The sequence below is a fragment of the Bombina bombina genome, chromosome 6 (assembly GCF_027579735.1).
Source record: "Bombina bombina isolate aBomBom1 chromosome 6, aBomBom1.pri, whole genome shotgun sequence".
NCBI classification, from domain to species: Eukaryota; Metazoa; Chordata; class Amphibia; order Anura; family Bombinatoridae; genus Bombina; species Bombina bombina.
In genome coordinates, this window is record NC_069504.1 from 782,972,223 (window position 1) to 782,997,437 (window position 25,215).

General features: G+C 40.9%; 1 protein-coding gene across 1 annotated transcript in view; it reads right to left on the reverse strand.

Annotated features, from left to right (window-relative positions):
- Positions 1-25,215, reverse strand: part of LOC128663661 (bromodomain-containing protein 4B-like) — a 777,540-nt gene that overhangs the window by 510,649 nt on the left and 241,676 nt on the right. The window contains 2 exon segments of the mRNA XM_053718097.1: positions 22,567-22,690; positions 22,692-22,703. Coding sequence (XP_053574072.1) covers positions 22,567-22,690; positions 22,692-22,703 — 136 coding nt within the window.

Here is a 25,215-nt window from a genome sequence, read left to right on the forward strand (position 1 = left end):
GCGGTGTAGTAGTAACCCACCAATAAAGACCCCAGAACCTTAGTGTTTATCTGTGTGGATAGGAGCATGAAGAAGATATGCATCCTTTAGGATTATGGTAGACATAAATTGACGCTCTTGGATCATTGGAAGATAAAAAAAAAAACAATAGTTTCCCATCTTAAAAAGGTGAACTCTGAGAAACTAGTCTAGAGTTGACTCTAAAATCTAGAATAGTTCAGAAAGCTTTCCTCTTTTGTGGAAAACCCAAACAGAATTGCATATACACCTGTCCCTGCTCCAGAATTGGAATGGGACAAAATTACTCTCATGGAGGGCTAGGTCTCTTACACAGCGTAAGAACGCCTCTCTCATATTCTTCTACAGAAAACCAACTTGAGAAAGAGGAAACTATCCACTGGAAGGAGAATAACTGAATTTCAGCTTTGTATCCCTGAAACACCATCTCTAATACCTAGGGATCCAGCCATTTCATATCAAAGCCTGGATGAGGAAAAGCAGTCTGCCTTCTAAGCCGACTAGCCCCAGTTCCAAGATAGGTATGGCCCCCCGGTAGATATGCGCTTGCAAGAAACACAAACCTTCTTACGGAAAGAAATGGAAGGTGGGATTCCCTTAAAACCTTGAAAGACACGGAGGGACTACTCTAACCGACCCCTCAGAAAGGATCTTCTTATCCTGAGGGAAGGGAATTACTCTTACCTCCTGTGATGTCAGAATAATATCCTGTGGGGCAGGCCCAAACAGGGTCCTCCCTCTGTAAGGAATAGCCAAAGGCTTAGAAGTAGCCGCCACATCCGCAGAACCAAAAGTTCAACCATAAGGCTCTGAGCGCCAAAAAAGGGGGAATGAACTCTGAATTTCCACCCACATTGTAAAACTGAAGAAAAAAAGTCCGTAATAAAGGAATTAGTCAATCATAAGAGCTTTAATTCCATCCTGTATCTCCTCCGAAGTCTCAGACCTAGGATATTCGTCCAGGGCAAGTCAAACCATGAAGCAGTCTCAGTCAGAACCCTGACAATGCAGGCCCGCAGGTATGTGAAGGCAACCCCTGATGGCCATAAAAAAACAGCTAAGGAGACCCTCTAAATTTCCCTAGGGCCCTTGAGTTACAACCATCCTCAAAAGTGATAGCAGATCATTTAGTCAAGGTAGAAAACAACTTCCTACCACCTGTAGAACGTCTGCCAAAAATCCAATAAGCATTCAAAATAGGATACATGACCTGGTGAAGGGAAAACCAGCAGCAGCTGGATTCAGACACCCCATCCTCCGATTAGTTATTCAACGGATGACTAGAGCTTGCCGCCATAAAAAGGAGAATTTCAGGAAAAGCAATGTTTAAAGATAATTAACCACAAAAAAAAACCATTTACTGTCACTTTAAGTTCACTTATTTCTGTGCCAGAAAATACCTAAGTTGATGTTAACCTTGCTGGTAATAGATATTGCAATTAGCATGAAAGCAACCATATCTAGTGCACACCATCTATAAGGAAAGTTACACGGAACCGCAGAGCACCGCAAGTGGTCAAAAGGAAATTTATGCTTACCTGTTTAAATTTATTTCTTCAACGATACGACGAGTCCACAGATTCATCCTTACTTGTGGGATATTATCCTCCCTGCTAACAGGAACTGGCAAAGAGGACACCACAGCAGAGCTCTCTATACAGTTCCTCCCCTTGACTCCACCCCCCAGTCATTCGACCGAAAGTATAGGAAGAAAAAGGGATAAACTAAAAAAAGGTGCAGAGGTGACTGAAGTTTTGAAAACAAAAATATAATCTGATCTAAAATGACAGGGAGGGCCGAGTGACTCGTATCCGTAGAAGGAAATCAGGATAAGCATAAAAGTTCCTTTACTTCTACTAGATAGTACGCAGTCCAAGCATTCATCCTTATTGTGGGATACAATACAAAGCAACAGGCAGGATGGATGAACGGGAGGGACAAGACTGATACCTAACGGAAGCACGTATTGCCAAACGGATGATGCTTTTCAGCCAAAAAGAAAAAGGTAGCCGTAGCTTTTTGACTCCTACGCTTTCCAGAATAGACAACAAATAGAGAAGATATTTGACGGAAATCCTTGGTCGCTTGTAAGTAAAACTTCAAGGCACGAACCACGTCTAAGTTATGTAACAGACGCTCCTTCTTAGGAGGAGGATTAGGACACAAAGAAGGAACAACAATTTCCTGATTAATATTCTTATTTGAAACAACCTTAGGAAGGAATCCAGGTTTAGTACGCAAAATCACCTTATCATAATGGAATATAAGATAAGGCGAGTCACATTGTAACGCAGAAAGCTCAGAAAACAAAACTTTCCAAGATAAAAGCTTAATATCTATGGAATGCATGGCTTCAAACAGAACCCCTTTAAGAACATTGAGAACTAAATTCAAACTCCATGGCGAAGCAACAGGTTTAAACACAGGCTTGATTCTGACTAAAGCCTGACAAAAAGACAACGTCTGGGACATCCGCCAGACGCTCTGTAGTAAAATTGACAAAGCAGAAATTTCGTCCCTTTAACTAGATGATAATCCATTCTCCAATCTTTCTTGGAGAAAGGACAAAATCCTAGGAATCCTAACCCTACTTCCCATGAGTAGCCCTTGGGATTCAAATATTCCTAGTGACAGGCTTGCGAAGCCTGACTCAAGGTATCAATGACAGGCTCAGACAATCCACGCTTTAGATAAAATCAAGCGTTCAATCTCCAGGCAGTCAGTTGCAGAGAATTTAGATATTGGATGTATGGAATGGACCCTTGGATTAGAAGGTCCTGTCTCAGTCAGGTTCCACGGTGGCCAGAGATGAACATTTCCAATAGATCTGCATACCCAAGTCCTGCGTCGCCACGCAGGCGCTAATCAGGATTACCGAAGCCCTCCTCCTGTTTGATTCTGGCAATCAGATGAGGTAGGAGAGGAAAAGGAGGAAACACATAAGCCAGGTTTGAACGACCAAGGTACTGCTAGAGCATCCATCAGTACTGCTTGGGATCCCCTTGATCTGTACCTTGTAGAAGGAAGTTTGGCGTTCTGACGAGATGCCATCAGATCCAATTCCGGTGTGCCCCAATTGACTGATCAAATGCCGCAAACATCTCCCGATGGAGCTCCCACTCCCCCGGGTGAAAAGTCTGATGACTTTAGAAAATCCGACTTCCGCAGTTCTCTACTTTTGGGATATAGATTGCTGATGGAACTCTTGTCAGTGGAACTAGTGAACTCTTTTGTATGTTCACCCTTCCACCCCTGTGAGTTCTTAGAAAGCCAACACTGTGTCGTGTGAGATTTGGCTATATGGTAAGTAGACACCTGAATCAAAATATCGTCCAGATAGGGCGCCCACTGCTATGCCCCGCGGTCCTTAGAACCGCCAGAAGGACCCTAGCAACCTTTGTGAAGATTCTGGGAGCTGTGGCCAACCCGAAAGGAGGGCCATAAACAGGTAGTGTTTGTCCAGGAAGGCGAACCCTGAGAAACTGGTGATGAACCTTTCAAAATCCACGGTGGTCATATATTGACCCTCCTGGATCATTGAGTAAAATCTGTTCGCATGGTCTCCATCTTGAACAAGGGACTCTGAGAAAATTTGTTTAGGCAATTGAGATCTAAAATCGGTCTGAAGGTTCCCTCATTTTTTGGGAACCCACTAACAGATTGGAGTAAAACCCCTGCCCCCTGTTCTAGTTTGGAACTAAGGCAGATTACACCCCATGGTATATAGGTCTTCTACACAGCGTAAGAACACCTCTCTTTCTGTCTGGTCTACAGACAAACATGAAAGATGAAATCTCCCCTCTTGGGAGAAAATCCTTGAAATTCTAGTCGACCTACCCCCTGGGTCCACGATTTCTAATGCCCAGGGATCCTGAAGTCCCTTGCCCAAGCCTGAGCGAAGAGAGAAAGTCTGCCCCCTACTAGATCCGGTCCCCGGATCGGGGTGCCTGCCCCCTTCTGCTGTCTTGGTAGCAAGCAGCAGGCTTCTTGGCCTGTTTACCTTTATTCCAGGTCTGAGTTAGGTCTCCAGACTGACTTGGATTGAGCAAAATTACCCTCCTGCTTTGTGGCGGAGGAGGAAGTAGAGGGTCCACCTTTAAAGTTTCGAAAGGAACGAAAATTATTTGGTTTAGCCCTCATTTTAACAGTCTTGTCCTGAGGAAGGGCATGACCTTTACCTCCAGTAATGTCGGAAATGATTTCCTTTAGTTCAGGCCCGAATAGGGTCTTACCATTAAAAGGACTAGCTAAAAGTAGATTTTGATAACACATCAGCAGACCAAGACTTAAGCCATAACGCTCTACGCGCTAGAATGGCAAAGCCTGCATTTTTTGCCGCTAATTTAGCCATTTGAAAAGCGGCTTCGGTAATAAAAGAATTAGCTAGCTTGAGAGCCTTAATTATATCCAAAATATACATCTAACGGGGTCTCAACCTTAAGAGACTCCTCTAGAGCCTCAAACCAAAAAGCTGCTGCAGTAGTTACTAGAACAATGCACGCTATAGGTTGTAGAAGAAAACCCTGATGAATAAACAATTTCTTTAAAAGACCCTCTAATTTTTTTATCCATAGGATCTTTGAAAGCACAAATTTCCTCAATAGGTAAAGTTGTACGCTTAGCCAGGGTAGAAATAGCACCCTCCACCTTAGGGACCGTCTGCCAGGAATCCCGAACGGTGTCAGATATGGGAAACATTTTCTTAAAAGTAGGAGGGGGAGAGAACGGAATGCCTGGTCTACCCCATTCCTTAGTAACAATGTCCGAAATCCTTTTAGGGACTGGAAAAACATTAGTGTAAGTAGGGACCCCTAGATATTTATCAATTTTACACAATTTCTCTGGTGGTATTACGATAGGGTCACAATCATCCAGAGTCGCTAGAACCTCCTGGAGTAAGAGGCGGCGGCGTTCAAGTTTTAATTTAAAGGCTGTCACGTCCGAGTCTGTTTGAGGGAACACATTTCCTGAGTCTGAAATTTCTCCCTCAGACAGCAGTTCCCCTACCCCCAACTCAGAACACTGTGAGGGTACATCGGAGATGGCCAATAAAGCATCAGAGGGCTCAGCATTTACTCTAATACCAGACCTACTGCGCTTACCCTGTAAATCTGGCAGTTTAGATAATACCTCTGTAAGGGTAGTGGACATAACTGCAGCCATATCTTGCAGGGTAAAAGAATTATACGCACTAGAAGTACTTGGCGTCACTTGAGTGGGCGTTAAATGTTGTGACACTTGGGGAGAATTGGATGGCATAACCGGATTCTCTTCATATAATAACTTTAAGTTGCCCCTAATAAAAACCGTTTTGCCAACAAAACATTTTACCAGTGTCAAGCCCATAATATACAGGTTCCAGTAATACCCCTTCTATGTACAAGTAGGATTACTGCTTACCCCTTTCCCTTATGGGAACTATGTCAGCCAGTTCTGAAATACCACAGTCTCTCCAGAAAAAAAATGACTGAACATACCTCAATGCTTGTAGCATGAAAAAACGTTACCCACACTGAAGCTTCTCAAGAACTGGCAGGATCCACTTATCCATCTGCTCGCCTGAGGAAAAAAAGCACTCACTCACATGGTACCATTTAAAAATAAAAAAAGTCTGGCTTGAAGAAAAATAAAAACTATTACACTTAACACCTTTCACTTTACCTCTTCCTATTACTTAGTATAGGCAAAGAGAATGACTGGGGGGTGGAGTCAAGGGAGGAGATCCTACCTATAGACAGCTCTGCTGTGGTGCTCTTTGCCACTTCCACTTAGAAAGAGGATAATATCCTACAAGGATGAATGCGTGGACTCGTAATCTAGTAGAAGAAAATAACTTTATGCTATGCGGGCACTTGTTCCATTTCTAAGCACAAAGCCTGTATCATGCATTAAACAGCTAACTGCATCAAGAAAAGGAACTATAACTGAGCAGGAGAGAACTAGTATATTGGTGAACAGTCTTCTTCTTGCATATAATCATGGGTGTGTGCTTTGCACGATTTGAACTGGCATGCAATCTACTGTTCAGACCAGTTTGGTCTCATAAAAAAAACTGAAAATCCCCTTTTAGTGCCTGCCTTAGTTTTATGAAACACCACAGGTCATGTGTAAGGAAATAGTGTACAGAATTCATCTGAAATGGATTACTTCTGAGGACAGGGAAAAAACAGAAATAACACTGCTATTGTGGTTTCTTGTCATAGTATAGAAACAAAACATATGAACAGTTTTAGATTGATAAAGGCACTGCCCACCTGGTAACTGAGCATAAACATTTTCCGCAGCACCCCGGTACAACAAAATTCCCCACTGTAATAGGAATTTTTAATAATTATTGCAACTATACAAACGGGCCGACAATCTTTCTTTGTTAGGGTACATTTGACGATTTCTAAGGTCTCTCCGGACAGCGCAAAAAACCTCGTCAGGCTGTATCTGTAAACACAGCCTGAGGAGGCATTTGGCGATCCGGAGGAGAGAGTCAAAAGTGTTTGCGCGCCTCAATGGCGGGTAACCAGCTCCGCCCATCGTGGCATATACGACCCGGAACCCGCCGGGGACAAGCAAATGGCGCGCATATGACGCTTATCACAAAACCGCCCATCGTGGACGTATCGACAGTCCTAAGCACCCATGCGGCTAATTATGTAATAAAAGCAAAGTTAATTGGAACAATTAAACGTAAAACCCTGTCGGCTTCACTTGTAAAAAAGCCGTAGTAAACATGAGTACCTCTCATGAAAGGGGACATTATATACACTTAGGTACAGACTAACCCCTTATCCTAGGCGTGCAAAAGTAGGATAACTACTACCCACAGCCTGTTTTTTTTTTCAAAATAACTATTTTGAGTCTGGTACTGAAATTCCACCCCTACACAACAGTTTCAGCGAGCTAGGAGAACCCTCCCTGTCGGCTGAGAACTAAGCAGAAGCCGCTGGGTCTTAGAAATAGTTGCTTATAAATACATGGCTGCCCATGGAAAAGCTAACCCCCTGTCAGGGACATGTTTTTCAAATAAAAAGTGCCAGCTCCTTTCTGAATACATGTATACATATATAGGGAGACCCCAAAATTGAGACCCAGGGGATCCCCAGCTTGTCTGAGTTCTGTCACCAGAGGGGTTTTATCAGAAAATAAAGCTTAGCACTTACCTTTAGAAGGCTGCCCGGCAGCAAGGCATCTCACCCGGCTTGTGAAGTTCTCTTCTCCCCTTCACATTGGCTTGTGGAAACAAAAAGTACTGAGCATTTTCTTCCCTCAGACTTTGCACAAACAGGGCAGAGTACAATCAATGGGAGGCGCAGTAAAAATAAAATCCCACAAGTTCCCATGGCTTAAAAGCCACCAAATGCTTCTCTTATTGATATTGAAGAGACTGATTTGGTCTAGGCTACACCCCAGAACATCATAATACACTGTGGTACTACATAAAAAAAAAAAAAAACACTTGATTGAAGAATCTATAACTAACACCTCACTCTGCCTCTTCCTATTACTAACACAGGCAAAGAGAATGACTGGAGTGGGAGGGAAGGAAGGAGCTATATATACAGCTCTGCTGTGGTGCTCTTTGCCTCCTACTGCTGACCAGGAGGCGATATCCCATAAGGATGAAATCAGTGGACTTGTCATATCTTGTAAAAGAAATACACTGTCACATTAAGAAATTTTTAATACCACAGCCGCTTAACGTTATGAAAAAATAATAAACCAATCAGGACCCCTACACCTCAGACAGGTTGAGGTGCCTTACCGTAACATACAATTTGGCTGCCAGAAGTTTCTAAAACTATCTTATAGTAGATCGACACTGAAATTCAATTACGCTGCTCTGCTCCGTTAATATATCCAACAGCAGAGAGAAGTCACATGACCAGCAGAGAGAGGAAACTAAGCAGCAAGTAAAAGGTGCGCGTTTCCCTCTGCCTACAACACCAGAGCTAAATTTACACAAACCCTCAAGCAGTCTGTCAGTTAGCCTGTTCTAGCTAAGCAAGCAAAGAAAACCCAACTGCCAAATATTAAGTTTATACATAAATCCCTGTATAAAACATAAGCCCCACACACATACTAATAAAGTATTTCAACACAATTAGCCCAAAGAGGAAAAACGTCCCAATAATGGGAAGATTAACCCCTAGTCTCAACATACATAATGTGCCTGCCCACTGCCAAAGAGAATCCTGTATAAAGGATATAAAAAAAAAAATGTCCCCATCTACTGCATATGAAATATTCTTCTGGAAGTGCAAGTCTCCAAGACCTAAAACACAAAAGCACTTACCTGTAGTCTAGCTGTCCGGCAGGAAGACAGCTCACAAGGCGTGAAAGGACACATACTCCTTACAGAGACCTGTAGAAAAAGAAAGAACAGAGTAATGAACTCTTGCTTTCTTTACCATGGGCAGCAATGTGTTAGGAAACAAAGCAAGGACTACCTCAACATCCTAACTGCTTAAAAAGCCACCACTACTCTGAGGAGATTGAAGTGGACTCATCTAACCCCAAATCTTTGCTTGCAGGGAAAAGTATCCAAAAAACTAATTATTTTCTTCATACACCAAACTTAACCTCCTCCATTGACAGAGGCAAAGAAAATGACTGGGGATTATGGGTGGGTGAGTGACACTTAACAGCTTTGCTGTGGTGCTCTTTGCCTCCTCCTGCTGGCCAGGAGTGATATTCCCACTAGAAATTGAATGAAGTCGTGGACTCTAGGAAAAAGTGTATTCATATAACTGTTGGTTCTGCAAAACTGGGAAATGGGTAATAAAGGGTCTATCTATCTTTTTAAACAATACAAATGCTGGTGTAGACCGTCCCTTTAAAATGAAGGTCCATTTTGATGAATTAGTGTCCGTTTTTTAATAATCCTATTAAAAACAAGGGTACTTTAATTCATCAAAATTGACATTTCACCGTTTTCTTCAAAAAAAGAAATTTATGCTTACCTAATACATTTATTTCTTTTACGATATGACGAGTCCACGGATTTCATCCTTACTTATGGGATTATGCCTCCTGGTCAGCAAGAAGTGGCAAAGAGCACCACAACAGAGCTTTATAAATAACTCCTCCCTTCCCTCCCACTCCAGTCATTCGACCGAAGTTAGGAAGAGAAAGGAAAAGCCAAAGGTTCAGACTGAAGTTTAACAAAAATAAGTAAATACCTGTCTTAGATATCACAGGGTGGGCTGTGGACTCGTCATATCGTAAAATAAATTTATCAGGTAAGCATAAAACATAATTTATGTAAGAACTTACGTGATTAATTCATTTCTTTCATATTGGCAAGAGTCCATGAGCTAGTGACATAAGGGATATACAATCCTACCAGGAGGGGCAAAGTTTCCCAAACCTCAAAATGCCTATAAATGCACCCCTCACCACACCCACAATTCAGTTTAACGAATAGCCAAGCAGTGGGGTGATAAAGAAAGGAGTAGAAAGCATCAAAGGAAATTTGGAAATAATTGTGCTTTATAAAAAAAATCATAACCACCATAAAAAGGGAGGGCCTCATGGACTCTTGCCAATATGAAAGAAATGTATTTATCAGGTAAGTTCTTACAAAAAATTATGTTTTCTTTCATATAATTGGCAAGAGTCCATGAGCTAGTTACATATGGGATATCAATACCCAAGATGTGGAGTCTTCCACTCAAGAGTCACTAGAGAGGGAGGGAATAAAAATAAAAAAACAGCCATATTCCGCTGAAAAAATTAATCCACAACCAAAAAAAAATAAGTTTTTCATTTTTGAAAGAAAAAAACTTAAAACAAAAGCAGAAGAATCAAACTGAAACGGCTGCCTGAAGAACTTTTCTACCAAAAACTGCTTCCGAAGAAGCAAATGCATCAAAACGGTAGAATTTAGTAAATGTATGTAAAGAGGACCAAGTCGCCGCTTTGCAAATCTGATCAACTGAAGCTTCATTCTTAAAAGCCCATGAAGTGGAGACTGATCAAGTAGAATGAGCTGTAATTCTCTGAGGCGGGGCCTGACCCAACTCCAAATAAGCTTGATGAATCAAAAGTTTCAACCAAGAAGCCAAGGAAATAGCAGAAGCCTTCTGACCTTTCCTAGGACCAGAAAATAAAAAATAGACTGGAAGTCTTCCTGAAATCTTTAGTAGCTTCCACATAATATTTCAAAGCTCTTAACACATCCAAAGAATGTAAGGATCTTTCCAAAGAATTCTTAGGATTAGGACACAAGGAAGGGACAACAATTTCTCTATTAATGTTGTTAGAATTCACAACCTTAGGTAAAAATTGAAAAGAAGTCCGCAAAACTGCCTTATCCTGATGAAAAATCAGAAAAGGAGACTCACAAGAAAGAGCAGATAGCTCAGAAACTCTTCTAGCAGAAGAGATAGCCAAAAGGAACAACACTTTCCAAGAAAGTAGATTAATGTCCAAAGAATGCATAGGCTCAAATGGAGGAGCCTGTAAAGCCTTCAGAACCAAATTAAGACTCCAAGAAGGAGAAATTGATTTAATGACAGACTTAATACGAACTAAAGCCTGTACAAAACAGTGAATATCAGGAAGTATAGCAACCTTTCTGTGAAATAAAACAGAAAGAGCGGAGATTTGACCTTTCAAGGAACTTGCAGACAAACCCTTATCCAAACCATCCTGAAGGAACTGTAAAATTCTAGGAATTCTAAAAGAATGCCAGGAGAATTTATGAGAAGAACACCATGAAATGTAAGTCTTCCAAACTCTATAATAAATCTTTTTAGAGACAGATTTACGAGCTTATAACATAGTATTAATCACCGAGTCAGAGAAACCTCTATGACTTAGAACTAAGCGTTCAATTTTCATACCTTCAAATTTAATGATTTGAGATCCTGATGGAAAAACGGACCTTGAGATAGTAGGTCCGGCCGTAACGGAAGTGGCCAAGGTGGGCACAACTGGACATCCAAACCAGATCCGCATACCAAAACCTGTGTGGCCATGCTGGAGCCACCAGCAACACAAAAGACTGTTCCATGATGATTTTGGAGATCACTCTTGGGAGAACTAGAGGCGGAAAGATGTAAGCAGGATGATAACACCAAGGTAGTGTCAGTGCATCCACTGCTTCTGCCTGAACAGGTATCTGGGGAATTTCTTGTTTAGATGAGAGGCCATGAGATCTATCTCTGGAATACCCCACATCTGAACAATCTGAGAAAACACATCTGGATGGAGAGACCACTCCCCTGGATGTAAAGTCTGGCGGCTGAGATAATCCGCCTCCCAATTGACTACACCTGGGATATGCACCGCAGAGATTAGACAGGAGCTGGATTCCGCCCAAGCAAGTATCCGAGATACTTCTTTCATAGCTTGGGGACTGTGAGTCCCACCCTGATGATTGACATAAGCCACAGTTGTGATATTGTCTGTCTGAAAACAAATGAACAGTTCTATCTTTAGCAGAGGCCAAATCTGAAGAGCCCTGAGAATTGCACGGAGTTCTAAAATATTTATTGGTAATCTCGCCTCTTGAGATTTCCAAATCCCTTGTGCTGTCAGAGATCCCCAAACAGCTCCCCAACCTGAAAGACTTGCATCTGTTGAGATCACAGTCCAGGTTGGCCTTAGAAAAGAAGCCCCTTGAACCAAACGATGGTGATCTATCCACCATGTCAGAGTGTCGTACATTGGGATTCAAGGATATTAATTGTGATATCTTTGTATAATCCCTGCACCATTGATTCAGCATGCAAAGCTGTAGAGGTCTCATGTGAAAACGAACAAAGGGGATCGCGTCCGATGCTGCAGTCATGAGACCTAAAACTTCCATGCACATAGCCACTGAAGGGAATGACAGACTGAAGGTGCCGGCATGCTGCAACCAATTTTAAACGTCTCTTGTCTGTTAGAGACAGAGTCATGGACACTGAATCTATCTGGAAGCCTAAAAAGGTGACCCTTGTCTGAGGAATCAAGAAACTTTTTGGTAAATTGATCCTCCAACCATGTTTCTGAAGAAACAACACTAGTTGATTAGTGTGAGATTCTGCAGTATGTAAAGACTGAGCTAGTACCAAGATATCGTCCAAATAAGGAAACACCGCAATACCCTGTTCTCTGATTACAGATAGTAGGGCACCCAGAACCTTTGAAAAGATTCTTGGAGCTGTTGCTAGGCCAAATGGAAGAGCAACAAATTGGTAATGCTTGTCTAGAAAAGAGAATCTCAGAAACTGATAATGTTCTGGATGAATTGGTATATGAAGGTATGCATCCTGCAAGTATATTGTGGACATATAATGTCCTTGCTGAACAAAAGGCAGAATAGTCCTTATAGTCACCATATTGAAAGTTGGTACATAACGATTCAAAATTTTCAGATCCAGAACTGGTCTGAATAAATTTTCTCTCTTTGGTACAATGAATAGGTTTGAATAAAATCCCAAACGTTTTTCCTGAGGAGGAACTGGCATAATTACCCCTGAAGACTCCAGGTCTGAAACACACTTCAGAAAAGCCTGAGCTTTTACAGGATTTACAGGGATGCGTGAGAGAGAAAAATCTTCTCACAGGAGGTCTTACTTTGAATCCTATTCGATACCCCTGAGAGACAATGCTCTGAATCCAATGATTTTGGACAGATTTTATCCAAAAATCCTTGAAAAACCTTAATCTGCCCCCTACCAGCTGGGCTGGAATGAGGGCCGCACCTTCATGCGGACTTAGGGGCAGACTTTGGTTTCCTAAATGGCTTGGATTTATTCAAATTTGAGAAAGGCTTCTAATTGGAAGCAGATTCCTTGGGAGGAGGATTGAGTTTTTGTTCCTTATTCTGACGAAAGGAACGAAAACTGTTAGAAGCCTTAAATTTACCCTTAGGTTTTTTTATCCTGAGACAGAAAAACTCCTTTTCCTCCAGTAATAGTTGAAATAATAGAATCCAACTGAGAACAAAATAAATTATTACCTTGGAAAGAAAGATAGTAATCTAGATTTAGATGTCATATCAGCATTCCAATATTTAAGTCACACAGCTCTTCTAGCTAATACAGCTAAAGACATGGATCTAACATCAATTTTGATATAAAAAATGGCATCACAAATAAAATTATTAGCATGTTGCAGTAAGCGAGTAATGCTAGATAAGTCAGGATCCAATTCTCGTTGCGCTAAATTTTCCAACCAAAAAGTTGAGGCTGCCGCAACATCAGCCAAATAAATAGCAGGTCTGAGAAGATGACCTGAATATAAATAGGCCTTCCTTAGATAAGATTCAAGCTTCCTATCTAAAGGATCCTTAAAGGAAGTACTATCTTCCATAGGAATTGTGGTACGTTTATAGCAAGAGTAGAAATAGCCCCCATCAACTTTGGGGATTTTTTTCCCCAAAACTCTATAGATTTTGCTGGTAAAGGATACAATTTTTTAAACCTTGAAGAAGGAATAAAAGTACCACCTGGCTTATTCCATTCTCTAGAAATCATATCAGAAATAGCCTCAGGAATAGGAAAAACCCCTGGGGAAACCACAGGTGGTTTAAAAACAGCATTTAAACGTTTATTAGACTGAACGTCAATAGGACTGGTTACCTCAATATCCAAAGTAATTAACACTTAATAAAGAACGCATATACTCTATTTTAAATAAATAAGTAGATTTGTCAGTGTCAATGTCTGAGGAAGGATCTTCTGAATTAGATAGATCCTCATCAGAAGATGGTCATTTGAAATTTCATCAGCTAAATGAGAAGTTTTAAAAGACCTTTTACGTTTATTAGAAGGTGGAAATGCAGACAAAGCCTTCAGAATAGAATCATATACAAATTCTTTAAAATTTACAGGTATATCATGAACATTCGAAGTTGAAGGAACTGCAACTGGCAATGTACTATTACTGATGGATATACTATCTGCATGTAAAAGTTTATCATGACAACTATTACAAATGACATTCGGCGAAATAATTTCTACAATTTTACAACAAATGCACTTAGCTTTGGTAGAACCGATGTCAGGCAATAATGTTCCAGCAGAAACGTCTGAGGCAGGATAAGATTGAGACATCTTGCAAAATGTAAGAGAAAAAACAACATATAAAGCAAAATTATCAATTTCCTTATATGACAGTTTCAGGAATGGGAAAAAATGAATATAGCATAGCCCTCTGATAAAGAAAAAGGCAAGAGGCAAACATCAATGGGGTATTGAAATAATGAAAAAGTTTGGCGCCAAGTATGACGCACAACGTAACAAACTTTTTTGGCGCCAAAAATAACCGTAAATGACACTCGCGTCACTAATGACGCAACCGTGTGAAAGGTCTCGGCATCAAGTATGACGTCGGAAATGACGAAGTTGTGTCATAGACTTATTTTTTCGCGCCAAAAATATTTTCGCGCCAAGAATGACGCAATAAAGTTTAGCATTTGACGCACCTGCGGGCCTAATACCCGCAATAGCAAGAAGTAGTCAATTGAAAAAAAAAGACTAAACCCCAGGTAAGAAAAAAATTTCTTAAAATGTTTATATTCCCCAAATATGAAACCAACAGTCTGCTGAAGGAAATACATGAACCTGACTCATGGCAAAAATAAGTACAATACATAAATTTAGAACTTTATATAAATGCATAAAGTGCCAAACCATAGCTGAGGTGTCTTAAGTAATAAAAAACATACTTACCAAAAGACACCCATCCACATATAGCAGATAGCCAAACCAGTACTAAAACAGTTATTAGTAGAGGTAATGGTAAATTGAGAGTATATCGTCGATCTGAAAAGGGATGTAGGAGATTAATCTCTACGACCGATAACCGGGAACCTATGAAATAGACCCCCGTTAGGGAAATCATTGATTCAAGTGATACTCCCTTCACGTCCCTCTGACATTCGCTGTACTCTGAGAGGAATCGGGCTTCAACAATGCTGAGAAGCGCATATCAACGTAGAAATCTTAGCACAAACTTACTTCACCACCTCCATAGGAGGCAAAGTTTGTAAAACTGAATTGTGGGTGTGGTGAGGGGTGTATTTATAGGCATTTTGAGGTTTGGGAAACTTTGCCCCTCCTGGTAGGATTGTATATCCCATATGTCACTAGCTCCTGGACTATTGCCAATTACATGAAAGAAATTTCCTTTTCTTTTACATGATATGACGAGTCCATCCTTACTTATGGGATATCGCCTCCTGGTCAGCAGGAGGAGGGAAAGAGCACCACAGCAGAGCTGTATATATAGCTCCTCCCTTCCCTCCCACTCCAGCAATTCAACCGAAGTTAGGAAGAGATAGGAAAAGCCAAGGTGCAGAGGTGACTGAAGGTTAACAAAAATAAAGACCTGTCTTAGAAAATGACAGGGTGGGCCGTGGCTCGTCTGATCGTAAAATAAATAAATTTATCAGGTAAGCATAAATTTCCTTTTCTTTTACAAGATATGACGAGTCCACGGATTTCATCCTTACTTATGGGATACAATACCAAAGCTATAGGACACGGATGAAAGGGAGGGACAAGACAGGAACCTAAACGGAAGGCACCACTGCTTTAAGAACCTGTCTCCCAAAACCAGCCTCATATGAAGCAAAAGTATCAAATTTGGAAAATTTGGAAAAAGTGTGAAGAGACTACCAAGATGCAGCCTTGCAAATCTGTTCAACAGAAGCATCGTTTTTAAATGCCCATGAAGAAGCTACAGCCCTAGTGGAATGAGCCGTAATTTTTTCAGGAGGCTGCTGTCCAGCAGTCTCATATGCCAGACGGATGATACTCTTCAGCCAAAAAGAAAAGAGATAGCCGTAGCTTTCTGGCCCCTACGCTTTCCAGAAAAAAAACAATAAATAAAGAAGATGATTGACGAAATTCTTTAGTCGCCTGCAAGTAAAACTTCAGGGCACGGACCACGACCAAGTTATGCAACAAACGCTCCTTCTTAGAAGGATTAGGACACAATGAAGGAACAACAATTTCCTGATTAATATTCTTATTAGAAACAACCTTAGGAAGAAAAGCAGGTTTGGTACGTAAAACCACCTTATCAGAATGCAAAATAAGATAAGGAGAGTCACATTGCAACGCTGAAAGATCAGAAACTCTACGAGCAGAAGAAATAGCAACCAAAAATAAAACCTTCCAAGATAACAACTTAATATCTATGGAATGCATGGGTTCAAACGGAACCCCTTGAAGAACATTAAGAACTAAATTCAAACTCCAGGGTGGAGCAATTGGTCTAAACACAGGCTTGATTCTAGTCAGAGCCTGACAAAAAGACTGAACGTCTGGAACATCTGCCAAACGCTTGTGTAGTAAAATCGACAAAGCAAAAATTTGTCCCTTTAAAGGAACTTGCTGATAACCCTTTCTCCAATCCTTCTTGGAGAAAAGATTAAATCCTGGGAATCCTAAGTACTCCATGAGTAGCCCTTGGATTCGCACCAATAAAGATATTTACGCCATATCTTATAGTAGATCTTTCTAGTGACAGGCTTACGTGCCTGAATCAAAGTATCAATGACCAAATCAGAGAACGCCCGCTTAGATAAAATCAAGCGTTCAATCTCCAAGCAGTCAGCTGCAGAGAAACTAGATTCGGATGATGGAAGGGTCCCTGAATGAGAAGGTCCTGCCTCAATGGAAGCTTCCACAGCGGCAGAGAGGATAGGTCCACCAGATCGGCATACCAGGTCCTGAGAGGCCACGCAGGCACGATTAGAATTACCGAAACCCTCTCGCGTTTGATCCGTGCAATCACCCGGGGAAGGAGAACAAATGGTGGAAACACATAAGCTAGGTTGAACGACCAAGGCACTGCCAAGGCATCTATCAGTTCGGCCTGAGGATCCCTTGACCTGGATCCGTATCTTGGGAGCTTGGCATTCTGACGAGACCCATCAGACCCAATTCCGGTCTGCCCATTCTGAGAATCAGGGTGGTAAAGACCTCCAGATGGAGTTCCCACTCCCCTGGATGAAACGTCTGTCTGCTTAAAGTTGTCCACTCCTGGGATGTAGATTGCTGACAGCTAACAAGCGTGAGCCTCCGCCCACTGAATTATCTTGGATACTTCTGTCATCGCTAAGGAACTCCTCGTTCCTCCCTGATGATTGATGTAAGCCACAGTCGTGATGTTGCCTGACTGAAATCGGATGAATTTTGGCCGAAGCCAACTGAATATTGCTCTTAACTCCAGAATATTGATTGGAATTAGAGACTCCGACCGAGTCCACACACCCCGAGTCTTCAGGGAATTCCAGACTGCATCCCATCCTAGAAGGCTGGCGTCCGTTGTCACCATCACCCATGAGGGTCTGCTGAAGCACGTCCCTTGGGACAGATGATCCAGCAACAACCACCAAAGAAGAGAGTCTCTTGTCTCCTGATCCAGATCTATCTGAGGAGACAAATTTGCATAATCTTCATTCCACTGCCTGAGCATGCTCAGTTGTAGCGGTCTGAGATGAAAACGAGCAAACGGAATGATGTCCATTGCCGCCATCATCAATCCAATTACCTCCATCATTTTTCAAACCGAAAAACAACGGAATAGGGTAGTGAACTGTGAACTACTGTTGATTTACCACAACTGAGGACACAGAAAAGCGGTGTGTAACATGTACACTACTATTGCAATATGCAACAACCAAAATAATAGCCCCTCAGAGTTTTCCTGGCACGGCATAATAAAGGGCGCGTAAAACCTTAGTGAACATAGCCAAGCTCCACCCATCGTGGGCATATTGGGCTGAAACTAAGAGTAGAAGAAAAATATTGACAAGCAGTAAAGCACTATACCCCGTAGAATTAAACTCTCATAGCTTCTTACAAACGGGGTAAACAGTCCGGAATAAGTTCTTACAAAAGCTTTCCGGTGTACTAGGCCATATGAAGTGCGCAACTAAAAAAGGCGCCAAACCCAACTCCGCCCAACGTGGGGGTCATCAGTATCTCCTCCCGGTCGCCATTTATACCATAAAAAACGGTTTACGGGGAAATGTAAAGCAGTCGAATCCGATACAATAAAGCAAAACAACGGATTCCCAACATTAAAGCCAGCATAGCTTGTGATTGTGTCGGCTATATATTGCACTGATAGAAATAACTAAGCCATTATCTAGCCCAGCAATGTGAAAACTCCCAGTCAGCCATAATTAAACCACCGGGAGGAATAATGCAAGAACAGAATCCTGCTTAACATTAAAACCGGAAGATATATATAACAACCCCAGTCTTATGTATCGTACACTGAATGCGCTTGCTAGCTCTACAGAGAAGGCTCTGTTATACACATAGGGCTCGTTCAATGCATGGCTTCCTTTTCTTATAGCAATGCAGAAAGAACTAAAACTATGCCCGTAACTGTCCCACAGCATCCCCTGAAGCTCTGAGGGGGCCATTCTATCTATGTAAGGGAGTGAAAATTGATGAAGGCTAAAACAGGGTGCCCAACTTCTTTCTGAGACTCTCACCCCCAGAATAAAGTTAGCACTTACCTCATCTCCCTCCGGACAGTAAGGCAGTCTGCAGGTGTGTGAGGTCTTCTGAGACTTTCCCTCACATGGCCCTGAAATGAAGAAGAAAATCCTGAGTAAATATCTCTCAGGTTTCCTTGGTAGGGGTAGCAAACCAATACATGGGAGGCGCAGTAAGAATATGTCCCACAAGTTCCCATCGCTCTAAAGCCACCAGATGCTTCTCTTTTGTTATGGAAGAGACTGATCTGGTCTAGGCTACACCCCAGAACAAAGTAGCACTCAGGGGCACTACTTAAATAATAAACTCTTGATTGAAGAATCTAAACTAACACCTCACTTTACCTCTTCCTATCACTAACACAGGCAAAGAGAATGACTGAAGTGGGAGGTAAGGGAGGAGCTATATATACAGCTCTACTGTGGTGCTCTTTGCCACTTCCTGCTGACCAGGAGGCTTAATCCCATAAGGATGAAATCCGTGGACTCGTCATATCTTGTAAAAAGAAGCCTGAATGCCGCTCCAGCGATTCCCCCGGCCGTCGGAAGCCTCTGCAGACGTCAGAAATGACGAATCAGGCTTCTTCCAATCACAGTTTCCCACCTGGGAGAATCTTGGCCTGATGCAACGCTGTGAAATGGAGGAAGCCGGATTCGTCATTTTGGACCCGCGAGAATACTGACTGCGACAGGCGGAGGAAGTGCTGGAGAGGCTGCCATGATTAAAAGGGTATGTTTTTTGGGGGGCGGAGCCAACTGCCGAGGTGATCAGACATGTGTTTTCTGAGCTCCTAGGCCATACCTAACTAAAGTAAACTAAATATAGAAATAATATGAGCTAAAATTCATGCCAAAGTTGTCTTATCAGTCGATCTATAAAGGAAAGACACTCTACCTGACTCGATTTGGATTGCTAACCCTGTGGTTTAGCACCCTCACTATAGAGAGCTGCTATACCGTGTGAGGCCGGATACTTGGGCCTACCTCTGCTCTTACCCGTCAACAGGTCTGAGCCCTGAAACTGCTCTCAATATGGAGGAGACCCAGGAACTACTCTACACCTTATTACAAGGACTGGTATCAGCAGATAACAAGCTGCTACACTGATCTCACAGACACGCTGATCTCAGTAACGAGAGGAATACCCAGAAGCCTGTCCGGAGACGCGCTTAAAGAGTCCCCCTTGGCAGTCCACTTTGTCAGCACGATGCCAATTATCACTACGCTGGGAACGGCGCTAAGGATCTAGCTTGCCCTTCACGGGGCCGATACTGCATGAGGCCAGCTGATTCAGCATACCCGCAGAAGCTCCGGAACGGATACTTCAGAAGGAGGCGCTGGGGCAGACATTAGACCTGTCAGCTTTTGTTAACGAAGGGGTGCCTGACTACCGCGACGGAGAGTTACTGCCTACTATTCTACTGACACAAGATAGCGGCTGGGAAACTGATGCTTCCTCCTTATTGGGGCCTTCCGACACAGATAAGATGCAGGCTTTTGACTGTGCTCCCATTGATGGTGAGACCTCAGGCCCAAAACTCACAGACACTCCTATACATAGTCATGGTGTCAGCTATACGATTCACTTCTACCTGAGAGGGGGATCACCACTTTGCCACTGATTTCTGCCCTAGTCTGTTCAGTCGACACAGCGGGTATAGACTCACTTCACAGGAGTGGTGTGGGGTGATTATGGAGAGATCAGTGATTGCCACTATGTTCAGGGATTGCCTCTTATCCAGGGACCTAGTTGGACACTTGTGGCTCCAAATTGGCAATATTTTTGCCCTCATCGATTACAATATGTCACTGCCCCTGTTGATACTTGCAAGTTACCTCCTCCTATATGTTTATTAGAGGACTTATATTGAATATATGTGATTTCTAACGAAGTGTTTGCATACTGTTACTGAGTTATTTAGGTCAGTGTATCCTACAGATGCATTATCTTTCATACATTTCTCTTCCACATGTTAGATTTAAGTTGGCATTAATAACAATCTGCTTTAACTGTTTGCTATGTTGATAGCCCAGCAGCAGATGAGACGTATGGCTTCCCCTCAGGGTCCTGGTCACACACACACATCTAACAGTCTGACACCACAGGACTGAGCTAGTACCTTGCTTAAGACAGGGTTTAGAGTTGCTATTTCAAACACTAGACTAGTTACCCCTTTATGCTCCCACGCTAAATGTTTCTCCCTTTAGATGTGCCTGAAATGCTGTCTGAGAAAGCTAGGTGCTCTATAATTGTATGCTATGCTTAGATATACGGAAAATATGTCTCCCCATGTCACAGTGGAAAGCTTATTCTTCCCTATCATACTATATACCCAAGTATTCAATAAATATTTGTGCCCTAGTCTACCACCCAATTCCACAGTTACCATGCACTCATGTAAAGCTTTCAGGGGGTTCTGTTCTACCCTCTGTGTTACACGTCCTTAATGTTTGTAATGTCTATTAGATAAGACGCAATTAGTAGTTTTTATAATAGTAGGACACATCACTGTAACTAGTGAAAAGCAATGACTCCTATGATCTCCACTAATCTAATCCTAACTAATGCAGCTTGTATTACCTAGCTACGTGCAAATTTTATTGCTGCAGCGTTGCTACTTTATCTCAGTATTAAAACACTTGTTTATTTGACTGGGTCAGTTAACTTACAGGCTTAGCTTGTATAGAATAATAAATATGTCATACCCAGGTAGGTTCCTTAGCCTATATTAGTTGTATTTTTCACATTAGAGATTCATGGTGTTTTGATATGCTATTTTACATATATGAATAAGGCCATATTTTCACAGTTGAAAGCGTATTCTCACCTATTATACTATATACCCAAGTATTCAATAGAGTACTTTTGCCCTAGCTTATCACCCAACAATACAGTTAACATGTAATCTGGGCTCTGAAAAATGCTGCCCTTCTGATCGCACTAATATGGATTATATATGCAATAGGTTCATCTGCATGTTTTAGATACCAATTGTCCAACGTGCTGGACAATTTAGCTAGTTTATACACTAACTCATAACTCTATTACTCAAGTTTAATGTTTTGTATGTAGGGGGTACTACTGGACCTAGCTTAATTTCCTAATTATTTGCAGCCCTATTAGCTTTATTGGCTGCTTCATGATTTACTTACAAGCTCTTACGCTTTTATGGGTGCATATAGATTAGCATTCTTTGCCCTCGCGCCCTTTAACATGTTGGTTATTATACTTTATATACACAACTCCTGCTTATATGGTGGCCGATGGCCAGATATCCCTGCTATGTACTATGTGACAGTAATTGCCTAGATGGTTAGTTTTAGACCATAAGTTACACTGCTGAACATGTCAATCTATAAAAGCTTAAGGAATGATATATCCAGGTACCCCTATACTACTTACATTTATATTTGGCTCCGCCCCCCCCCTTCCCTATGCGTATAGCGGTGCTTACCCGCTGAATATCCCCTTCCCCCCTATATATCTCAGCCCAAGAGTGGGCTGATACTTATGTTAACTCTCCACAGGCTGATATTTTTGGTTTTAGGTAAAATATTGTTTAGAATGTGAGAGTTCATACGCTAACATTATAATATAAAATGAAGTTCTATTTTATCTCGCCCTAAGATACTGTCTATCTTCATAACTAGACTTGAAATTTATTTTTTATTGCTGTATGTGTACAGTGCTTTCTCAATAACACCTTTGGATAGACAGACAATGTATTACCCTCTTTGCTGTAACTTTGGCCTTTATGGCGAGGTCTTGTTGTGAATGATATATGTTAACTTCAATAAAAAAATTATTTTCAAAAAAAAAAAAAAAAAGGTACGTTTTGAAGAAAACAGTGAAATGTCAATTTTGAAGAATTAAAGTGCCCTTGTTTTTTAATAGGTTTATTAAAAACCGAGCACAAATTCATCAAAATGGACCTTCACTTTAAGCTTTGTTGGGATGTCTTTGCCTCCTCCTGGTGGCCTGGAAAGGTAATTCCCATATGTAATGAATGTTTCTTGTAGACTCTTACTGCCAATAGAAGGAAATTAAAACTACATCATCAAAACAAGTTTAGCACACTCTCCCAAGTTCAACTCACTCTCACCTGGCTCCTTCCGTCCTCGTCCACGACCCTTGCTCTGCACAATGACTAATTCTGTCTCTTCTTGTGGCATCTCTGAAATCTTCTGCAGAAAAAGTTTCTCCAGGGCCTCAGCCATCAGCACTATGGTCATCGCCAGGCTAGGAAAAAAAATGCAACAGAAAAAAGGTGTGTATGTGCAATTCTATAATTTCCACTAACACATACATCATAAATTATTATTATTATATTTGCTTATTTCTCTCCCCCCACTCCCCTCTGAAGAAGCTTATGCCAAAACACTTGTTTAATCTCCTTTTTATGTTTGTGTGTGCCTGAACTATAAGTGGGGAAGTTTATATATGGGAAAATCTAGATTATGTTAAACATAATATAGCTCCCGGATTGTAGGAGTTTAGCCCATAGTTGAGTTTGGTATGTATGGGGATTATGAATGGATGTTTTTTATTAAAACTCTATAGTTTATTCCCATCCACTTAATACTGTATAATCATCTTCAGGTAGCCTGCACATAGTAAAAATATTAACATAGTTAAATCACAAACTATTCTTTTTTGCCGTGATACCCAAATGTTGAAAAACTTGAAAGTAATGCAGCATAGCTGTAAAAAGCAGACTAGAATATATCACCCTAACAGCTCTATGAAAAAAAAGATAGATATTTCACCTCAAAACGTCTTAAAGGGACACTCAGGTAAAATTAAATTTTAATGATTCAGATACAGCATGTAATTCAAAACAACTTTCCAATTTACTTCCATTAAAAAAAATGTGCACAGTCCTTTTATATTTACACTTTTTGAGTCACCAGCTCCTACTAAGCATGTGCAAGACTTCACAGAATATACGTATATGCATTTGTGATTGGCTGATTGCTATCACATGGTACAGGGGGAGTGGAAATATACATAACTTTGAAATTTGTTAGAAAAAAAATCTACTTATTTGAAAATTCAGAGTTAATGCTATTGTATTGGTCTTGTTATCTTGCATTTGTTGATTATGCAAATCTACTGTGTTTACTGGTTCTTTAAAGTCCTTTGCAATGGGATGTGAATACTTAAACAGCAAATTAGTACGTCTGTCCCAGGACAGGCAAGGGATGAGCCTAATGCACACTCATGTTATTTCCCTATTCAGTTAAGGAAGTTTACTATGAAATCTTCATGAGATCAAAGTAAAAGTTCATGACCTCAGCAGTTCATTTCTTCATATTTTTTTTTATTTACCTGCAGCTGGACAGCAGCTGAAGTATTAACTTTTTACACAGATTTACTCTGGTGATCTGAGGAAATTGTGAAGTAAATATTTTCCTTTTTTACATAGAGATGCTCAGGTGATATTTAACGGTAAGCTTTTTACAGTTATACCGCATCAGCTTCAAGTGTAGCATAAGAGTATTATGTCCCTTTAAGGGAGTAATAGGATCATTTAAACTCAGAACAGATATGTTTTGCGTTATACTTTGATGTATGTTTAGGGTGATACGATTGCACATCCTTAAATACTTTACAAAACACCTATATTCAAAAAGTTATCCTTCTCCCTTTGTCTTGTCATATTGCAATTTAAATTTTGGTATCTTTTTAGGGGTTATTCAAAAAAGTTATACAATTTCTACATATGTTTTACCCACACTATGACAAATATTTGTATAACTGCTAATTAGGGCTATGGCCCATTGTGAAATTTGACTATTATCTATGATGTGATACGGTGTACAGCTTGGCTCAATGCCAAATAAGCAATTTTAAATTTGAAATAAATAAAAACTACTCTATATTGTTTCCTCTCTCTTTCTGTCTTGAGACAAGATATAAGCACTTTGTATATTTTTACACTGTGGACTCCTTTTGGTCTCTTGGTTGCTTCATGTAACTTAATCTAAAGTAATTATTCATTGTCCACGAGTCTGGCATCTCTGGTTATAATTAACTACAGCTAAACTTTATAATCTAACTCTTTCCCACGCTCTCTCTTAGCATCTATAGACAAGCAAGACCAAATTCTAATAAAAATACATTTAACCTGTTTTAACAAGAACCAGCGTAAATGCAAGGAAAGCCAAAAAAAGCTAGAGTGTCGGCTAAATATTCCATATATTTCCATTGCTGCAAACGAATAAGGATGATACATGATATGATACATGCATACTTGTTCCTCTGCAAACCAAGAGGATGTGAATTCAGAACTAACTGAAATTCAGGTAAATTGTGCTCAAAAAAGATAAAAGAAAGGGAGGATTTATCTGCAATCCAACTATAAGTCTAAAAAAACAGATTACTTAATGCCTATTTTAACACAAGCAAAATTATTTAATCATGAAATCACAATGCCTGGAGGATATTCCATAGCTCTAAACAAGACTATGCTTTCTACATTCTCTCACCACACATACTCTCGGACTTGGCTACATATTTAGAGGTTACTAGCTTAGGCCTTGTCCAATCAGCGGTTGTACACCCTTGTACTTGATCTGACACATATCAGTTGTGATATTGCATGGCCTTCTGCTCCTCAGGGTTCTTAGCAGGCAGCTGGATGAATATCTTTTATCAGACACTTAAAGGACATGAAACCAACATTTTTTCTTTAATTGTTTAGGCAGAGCATGCAATTTTAAACTTTCTAATTTACTTCTATTATGCTTCA